The sequence below is a fragment of the Melospiza melodia genome, unplaced genomic scaffold (genome assembly GCF_035770615.1).
Source record: "Melospiza melodia melodia isolate bMelMel2 unplaced genomic scaffold, bMelMel2.pri scaffold_62, whole genome shotgun sequence".
In the NCBI taxonomy this organism is placed as follows: domain Eukaryota; kingdom Metazoa; phylum Chordata; class Aves; order Passeriformes; family Passerellidae; genus Melospiza; species Melospiza melodia.
The window spans coordinates 602,160-610,889 of NW_026948801.1; the positions used below are offsets into that span (position 1 = coordinate 602,160).

Consider the following 8,730-nt stretch of genomic DNA (forward strand, 5'->3'; position numbering starts at 1 on the left):
CCATCTCTATCTGTGACACCCCCCCATGCCCAATATCGCCATCCACAGCCATGTTCACACCCATGTCCTTGTCCCCATCCCCAACATGTCACCACCCATGTCCCACAATGTCACCACCCATGTGATATTTAAATGTCTTTATATTTACCCCAATGTTGGGTGAAGGGCAAAGAAAAATGAGAGAAAATAAAGGCCAAAATAAAAGCATTTACGTGTCCATGCTGGCTGAGGATCCATGTGCTTGGGTGGGTAGAAATGACCTGTTTTAAGAGGGATTTCCACTCCATTGTCTCCAAAATCCTGGTTTTTTGCCCTAGTCCATCACCATCTGGCTGTGGAAGATGCTGGTGGGCCAGAGAGAATTAGAATCATGGAATGATTCAGGTTGGAAAAGACCTCCAACACCATTTGGAATTCCTGGATGCCACCCAAAGCAAGGATTGGATGCCAAAGGTCAGACTTTTTGGTGTCAAAAGTAAAAAAAATGTGCTGTCCCCTATGAAATTCTGTCAGTTTGCATCCCAATGGATTTTTCTCTGGCTGTGTCCAAGTGCCCAGGGGAAGCCAGGAAGATGTGGAGACCACCAGCCAGGTGTCTTCCCAACACGGATCACCAGGACCATGGATGACCAAGTCTCTGCTCAGCGAGGGTCACTGTGGACCATCCAGTGGGGGTCCCGAACGGGGGATGGAGTTGAAGCAGCGCTCAAAGCTCTTCCTGTCACTGTAGGACACAAAACAACACGAGCGCACACACTGCTGCTCTCAAGGGGGAGAAAAGGGAAGTTTATTTTCTGACTCCAACATTTATAGTTTTCTAAAAGTGACAGTGGATTGGAGGGTGAAAGTGCCACCTCTCCAATGACACTGGACAAACCAACAGTCCATCAAATTTTTCTTCTTCTAAAAAAGAATGCAAAACAATAAGTTATTTACAGAAAGTGTGTGAGAAAGTTTGCTACAAGAATGTAAACATCAGAAGGCTTAGAAAATCTTAAAAAATCAAGGCGACACTCTTCCTGCACACAGGGCACTTGTAGGGCATCCCTTACTGCTGCCTCCCTTGGTGTTGGGTCATAGCAGAGTTCTGGGAGAAGCTCTTCCCACACTTAGGACACTGTCAGGGCCTCTCCCAGTGTGGATCTGCTGGTGAGTGACAAAGGTGGAGTTTTTCTTAAAGCCCTTCCTGCAGTCAGGGCAGCAGAAGGGCCTCTATTCTGTGTGAATCTGCTGATGCTTGAGGAGACAGTATTGGCTCTGAAAAACCTCTCCCCACACTCAGAACACTCATATGGCCTGTCCCCACTGCAGATCCTCTGGTGGGCAATCAGGCTGGAGTTCTGGCTGAAGCTCTTCCCACATTCTCCACACTTGTAAGGCCTCTCCCCAGTGTGGATTCTCTGGTGCAGAATCAGGCTGGAGTTCTTGATGAAGCTCTTCCCACACACTGAGCACATGTAGGGGCATTCCCCAGTTTGCACTGTCTGGTGGATGATCAGGCAAGAGCTGTCACGGAAGCCCTTCCCACATTCTCCACACACAAAGGGTCGTATCCCAGTGTGGATCATCTGGTGGAGTTTCAGGCTGGAGCTCCTCCTGAAGCCTTTCCCACATTCTCCACATTGATAGGGCCGTTCATTGGTGTGGATCCTCTGGTGGATGATCAGGTGGGAGCTGAACCTGAAGCTCTTCCCACATTCCCCACACTCATGGGGCCGTTCCCTGGTGTGCATCCTCTGGTGGATGATCAGGTGGTAGCTCGTGGGGAAACTCTTCCCACACTCCAAGTACTGGTGGGGCTTCTTGCCATCATCAAGCTGCTCATAGACCACCACCTCAGAGCTCTGGCCAGACTGGGTCTTTCCTCCTCAGAGCATCCTGGGCTGGGTTTGCAGCCCCTCCTCCTGTGGGATCTCCAGGGCTTTTCTTCCCCATTGCACTCCTGTGCCCTGTAGCCACTCAAAGTGGCCTCTGCCACGATGTTCTGCCATGGGGATTTGCCCTCCCTGGTCTCCATCCTCAGCTCCTGCTCTGAGGGAGGAAGGACAAGGAGAGGATGAGATTTGTATCTGTGCCACAGGGAAGGGGAAGGAGATCCCCCCAGTGCATCCCTGGCTGGACAGCATCAGCAGCATCAGTCCTGCAGCCAGGGGCCGTGCTGGGCTGGGAGATGGAGCAGAAGAGAGGGGGAAAGGGGCAGCAACTTCCTCCTCACCTGCCTGGGTGTCCTGGGGCATCTTCGGCTTCCTCGCAGCCTTCTTCTCTATCCAGATAAGGTTTGGGAATGGGAAATCCTGGTTTGCGGAAAAAACAAGATGTGAGTGCATTGCCTTCGAAGGTCCCACTGATCAAGTCCATCTCTAGAAGTCACCGGGTGGCCAGAAATATCTCCAAAATCAAGGAGTCCAAAAACCTCTCCCAGGAGTTCCCTGTTTCCAGTGTCCTCACTTTGGGGTTATGCGGTCCCTATTCTCAGAGCTGCTGGGGGGCCCATGGGTCCTGGGAATTCCTCCTCTCCTGGGTCCTGATTACACAGCCCAAGGGTCTTTTGTGGATGCCAGGGATAATGGGCAAATTTATGATGCTCATATCCCCATTTGTCTGAAATAAGCTTTGCACCTTTAAGGCTGGTTCTGAGAACAAAGATGGAGGAAGAAGAAGCATGGAGTTTGTTTTCAGAACCTCTCTCACTCCTCCACATTCCGGCTCCTCTGTTGTCTGTGGACGGACAGACAGCGGGACAGAGCCCTCCTTTGCTTTTAGTTAGTTTTAGCTAGCAGAGGAAGAGAAGTTCCCTGGACTGTGGTTTTTGGTTTTCCTTTTCTTTGGACCTGTCTAAACCTGCTCTGCACTGAACACCCAGAAGAGCACCAGGTGCTCACACCTGTGCCCCACCGGGGGGGGGGCTGGGCAATGGCATTTCCAGCACCAGAGAGACTCATAAGAGACTGATAAGAGACTGATAAGTGACTCATAAGAGACTGAGCAAGCCAAGCTACAGCCCACGGAGGGACTTTGTGAGTTTGTCATCTCTTTTGGAGCAGCAAGCAGTTTTATTGTTTAATACTGTTAATTTTTGGGGTTGGTGAGTGCTTTGCCTGTTAAATAAACAGTTTTTTCCACTTCTCTCAAAGGAAATACTTTTGCAGAATCAGTTGGAGGAGGGGCCACTTGACTTTGGTCTTCTACAGGAAACACCTTTAGAGGTTTTTCTCCCAAAACTGCCCTAAACCAGGACATTGGCTTTGAAGGTCCCACTGGCCAAGTCCATCTCTAGAAGTCACTGGGTGTCTGGTGGCCAGAAATGCCTTCAAAAACCAGGAATTCCAAAAACACTCTTCTAGGAGTTGCCCATTTCCAGTGTCCTGACTTTGAGGTTATGTGGGTCCCTCTTCTCAGAGCTCTGCTCTGGGGGGTCCTGGGCATTCCCCCTCTCCCAGGTCCTGCTCAGGCATGCTGAGGGGATTTTGGAGGTCTCAGAGCTCATCCTCCCCTGATTCTGTGGAAATTGTTTTTGTGATTCATGTCAATTGGCAATGGAATCAGCAAATCCTTCTATCTGCTGTGTCCAAAAGAGACACAAAGAAAAGTTCTGAAACTTTATGACCAAATAGTCAAATAAAGCATCAAAATCAAAGAAGTATAGTAGAGCAAAAGAGATGAGGTAGCAAGATGACTGATGCTTAGAATAAAATAGAGGAAGTTGGGGTAAAGCTAAGAGATATTGCAAAAAAGCAATTAAAATCTTATGTATAATAAAAAACTTGATGCACTTGACAAAATCGTGTAGCAGACATCAGTCTAAGACCTCCCTCCAGACAACCACAACAAGGATAGAAATCAATGACCACCTGGAAAGATTATGAAATTGGTGCTCCCAGCTTATTGATATTTGCTAATTTGGACTAACCAAGCACATTGGAAAATGCTTTGTAGGCTTAAAAACAGTATGTATACTTTACCAAACTGTGTGTGCTGTGAGGGGAGCAGTGACTCTCTGGCCACCCAGCGCTGCTTGCTTGCTTTAAAATAAAAGGAATAGAAGTAAAATTTGGATTGGCTATTGAAATTTTACATCAGGTGTTCCAGGGTCCCCTTTCTCCAGCATCCCTCCACTCCAGGCACTCAGCGCTTCCCCTGCTCCCCTTTGCACTCCTAAGAGATCCAAAAATATCCCCTCATCAAATGAATTAAAAACACCTCTCTCAGCGACACCGAAACATATTTGGGACTCAACTCCTGTGAAAAAAGCCAATCACTTGTTTTTAAAATTTTAAAAGTTTAATAGTAATAAAATTATTATAAAAATAGTAATACAACTTGAGTAATAATAATTTGGACAATTTGAATTAGGACAATACGAGACAACAAACAGAAAGAGTTATGGACGTCCGGGTACCTTTTTCTGGGCAGCACAAACCCAGAAAAGGACCCCCGCTAACAAAGGATTAACCCTTAAAAACAATAGCGCGTTGCATATTCATACACCTCATACATGATGCATAAATTCCATTCAAACACAGGATTCTGTCTGATCACCATCAACTTTCTCCTTCTAATCCTAACAGCCCCTTCGAGGCAGGATTCTGGCTGGTCAGTGTCAGCTTCTTCCTTCTAATGCTAACAGTGCCTTAGAGGCAGGAAGAAGTTCATTTCTTCTGGTAAGAGAGCAATAAATTCTTTTCTCTGAAAGATTTAGGTGTCCTGTGGCTGCTATCTGGTGCGAGTGCCTCATTCATTTCTTTAAAAAAACCCCACTAACATAATTCTTATTTTAACTAAAAGAGTTACCTTTTAATTACAAGACTACATTTATTATTAAAATGTTAATACAGCACTATTAATCAATACATCAAAATACATATGGTAAATGTGAAAAATGCATGCATTTTATGATTGGCTTTTCGCAAATATTAAAATGAATATTATATGTGTTGTGTTAGAAAGTAATGCTGTATTAATTCTCTTAAGTACCATGTTAAATATAGTTTTAGGTTATAAAAATTGTTAAAATAGAAACAATGCTATGTCGGATACTTTTTTAAAGAAAGGACTTGCAGCAAGATAGCAGCCACAGGACACCTAAATTTTTCCGAGAAAGAGAATTTTTTGCTCTCTTATCAGAAGAAACGAACTTCTTCCTGCCTCGAAGGGGCTGTTAGGATTAGAAGGAAGAAGTTGACCATGACCAGACAGAATCCTGTGTTTGAAAGGAATTTATGCATCATCTATGAGGTGTATGAATATGCAACGGGCTATTGTTTTTAAGGGTTATTCCTCTGTTAGCGGGGTCCTTTTTCGGGCTCATGCTGCCCAGAAAAAGGTACCCGGACACCCGTAACTCTTTGTATTTCTTGTCTTGTATTGTCCTAATTGAAATTGTCTAAATTATTATTACTCTAAATGTCTTACTATTTTAAGAACCATTTTATTACTTATAAACTTTTAAAATTTTAAAAACAAGTGATTGGCGTTTTTCGCACACCATAAGCACACGTACCTTTGGTTAAAACAATGCTTGCTTATTTCGAATACAATACCTGCTTGTAAGCCTTAAAACACAATGCAGAGCTCCATTCTTAAGCTTTAACCTTCCTAATATCTTGCTAGATAAACTTTCTGAAGCTTAGAGAGCTATTCAGACAAGCATTAATACACAGGCCAATGTTCTATTTGCCTTTGCTTTTTCTACAGTTTAAATAATTTTTCTGCTGACCAATCTCATGGCTGCTGCTTTAGCTCCAATCACAGTTCTGCTGTCTCTTGCAGCTTTCCCAAACCCTTCTGATTTTATGGATTCCCACAGTAAATATCTGCATAGAGCCATATAATATACACTTTTCACAACTCCGGAATCGGCAAGGTCCAAACCCCAGCAAAATCCCCCTCTCCCCCCACAAAAACCCTCCCGGAGCTGCCGCTTCCCCTCGGCGCTCACCTGCGGGACGCGGGGCAATGCGATGCTGCCGGGCCCAGCTGAGCTGCGGGCTCGCCTTGGAACCCCGCAATGCTCCTTCCCCGGCTGCTGCTCCTCCTCGGGCTGCTCCCTCCGTGCTGCTCCTGTTCCTGCTCCTCCCCTTCCCCTCTCTCTCCCCTTCCTCCCGCTCCAAGGCCAGATCCCCCTTTCGCACCCCCTCTGCCCCACGGCCGCAGCAGCGCCGGCTCTGGGGTGTTGGGGGAGATGAAACAGGAAAGCCTTACAAATATGATTGTCTGGCAAAAGATTTTGAGAATATGGAAACTATAAGCGAGATTGAAATGAAAGCAAGCTTTGAGATCCCTTAGTTACTGAACAACGGGAAAACAACGATGTGGCCGCTGAAAGTAATCCCCTTTTGATGGAACAATTCCTTCTGCTTGCAGGCAGGTCCCAGGGTCAGAGCAGCCCCTACTGAAGGGGTCCAGAGAGGAGTTTTTAGGGTTTAAAATGTAGCACAGGATGGTAATGTAGTGATTCTTATAGGCGGTATGGAAACGCTATAGGATTTGTATATTGTACTAGATTGGTTAAGTGAGAATCAGAATATTCAACACAGAAGAAGATTTATTGTATTGTAATGGGAACTTCGCTCTCTTAGCTCTTACCTCTCTTACTCTTGCTCTTACCTCTTGTCTCTTAGCTCTTGCCTTTGATGCTCTTACCCCTTTTACTCTCTTATGCTTTTACTCTCTTACCCTGTCATCCTCTCTACCCCTCTCTTCTCTTGGGCCTGCTCTGAGCTGTGGCTGCAGCTCCAAGCAGGGCCCTGCACCCAGGCCCTTTGCAATAAACCCCAAATCCCAGCAGGGCCCTGCACCCAGGCCCTTTGCAATAAACCCCAAATCCCAGCAGGGCCCTGCACACAGGCCCTTTGCAATAAACCCTAAGTTCCATGACCTGGCTGCAGTGATCTCTCATCTCCGTCTGTCCTGACCGTGCCACCCCCATCAATCCTACACTGGGGCAGGGGGAGAAACCCTCAGAGCCCCCAGTGATGGGCAGGGGGCTCAGGGCTCGGGGATTAAGATGTACTTGTAGTTTTCTTCGTATGTCTAGGCTCTGAAGCAGGGTTTGTCATTGTTGTGAAACCAAGATTTGTCAGCACCCAGGACATCCCTCTGGCTGTCCGGAACAGCCAAGACCCGTGCCAGGGGGCTCAGAGACCCTGGCACGGAGCACAAAATGCCCCTGTGGTTTTGATTATGACTCATGGAGCAAATTACCAATCTGGTATGAAGATCAGCAAGCCACAACACTTTAGTTAGTGAAGTTATTACGGGATGGAAAAGTAGATTTTAGGGGTTTTGGTATGGGGGTTCAGGAGGCAAGATGGAGGGAACTGGGTGTGTCCAGCTTTCTCCTTCTTCTTCTTGGCCTCCATCTTCTGCTGTGATGTTGGCACTTACAGATTGGTTTAGAGTAGAAGCTCACTGTCTAACATAGGTGATAGGTAAGTAATTGTAAACATTGTATATGTAGTTTTTAGTTTAAAGACATAACACTGCCCCGGGGGAGGCAGAGTGCCTGGAACTGTCCTGCTGGAGGGACCTTGGCAAAGCAGGAGAATATTTTTTATAGATAAGATAAAATAAACATCCTTGAGACTGAGAAATGAAGAGCCCTGACTCCTTCTTCAAGCACCAGGCTGGGAAAAGAGACTTTGGAACTTTTCTCATGGTCACTCTGACCAGCCAGAGATCCTGACAAAGATTAATCAAGGATTAATACTGAAATAGATGTTCTAATCTATCCTTGCACTTCTGCTGGTCCCTAGGAAGGCTGGTGGGTGATTTCTGTCTGTGTTCAAATATTTAAAGCAACAACAAATAGTCCCATACTTGGTATTTCAGATGAACAATTTAATGGCATCCTAACATTGTTTACACAATCTTATAACATGCATATTTTACTCCTTGTGAAGCTGAAATGTTTTTAAATACAAAAAATTCTACTGAAATTTTAGAAGTTTTGAAACCATTTTAACATACAGAAAACAAAACAGTCTGAAAAGACAGGTCTAACAGCCATTAAAATGCAGGAAAAAGCAAGAGGACTTCAGGTAAAAGAACATTCATTTAACAGCTACATTTCTTCCACTCAGTATTTATGTGTTAAGAAAAACAGAGCAAATTTAAAAGAACAGAAGTTCTTTAAAACCAGAATTTCTAATGCCAGAAACAGCTTTGAAACAACTTTCTATGTAGTTCTGTTAATTTCAAAATTTAAAATTGGCCAGTTTTTGTTACAACATTTTGAAGTATTAAACACACTGAGTATAACAGAAAAATGCAACAAAGCACTAACTCTGAGAGAAAAACAACCCTGCAAGCAATGCCAGGGCACTGGGTATTTCTGCATTTTAAGCAAAGAGCTTTACAGCATCTTTAATTTTCCTTTTCCTGTCCATTTTGGAGAGCGTAGCCCAGCCCACCTGGCGCATTCTCCTCATGGTTTTGAGTTTCAGAGCAGAGCCTGGAGATTTCACACTGCATGGAGCTGGGCTCTAGGAAGGAAAATAAAGCCATCCTTTAGTTTCTTTAAACAATCTGATTAACTGCTTGGTTTAATCTTAGGAAAGGCTAACATACCTTTTTGGTGCTGTGGAGTGTAATTGTGAAGCTTGTGGATAATCTCTGTACAATTTTTTAAACGTTTCTTCTTCCGAGACTATGCTCTAATGAATGAAAAGTTAAAAGTTAAATTAAAAGTTACTTAGTCACACTATATTAAAAATACTTTTTCTTTCCCCC

General features: G+C 44.9%; 1 protein-coding gene across 1 annotated transcript; it reads right to left on the minus strand.

Moving 5' to 3' along the window:
- Positions 1–673: 673 nt before the first annotated feature.
- Positions 674–2,365, minus strand: LOC134413964 (zinc finger protein 3-like). The gene is made up of 2 exons (XM_063147980.1): positions 2,216–2,365; positions 674–2,031 (listed from the first exon to the last, which is right to left on the minus strand). The coding sequence occupies exon 2, from the start codon at positions 1,731–1,733 to the stop codon at positions 1,110–1,112; it is 624 nt and encodes a 207-aa protein (XP_063004050.1). The 5' UTR covers positions 1,734–2,031; positions 2,216–2,365; the 3' UTR covers positions 674–1,109.
- Between the last annotated feature and the right edge of the window lie 6,365 nt (positions 2,366–8,730).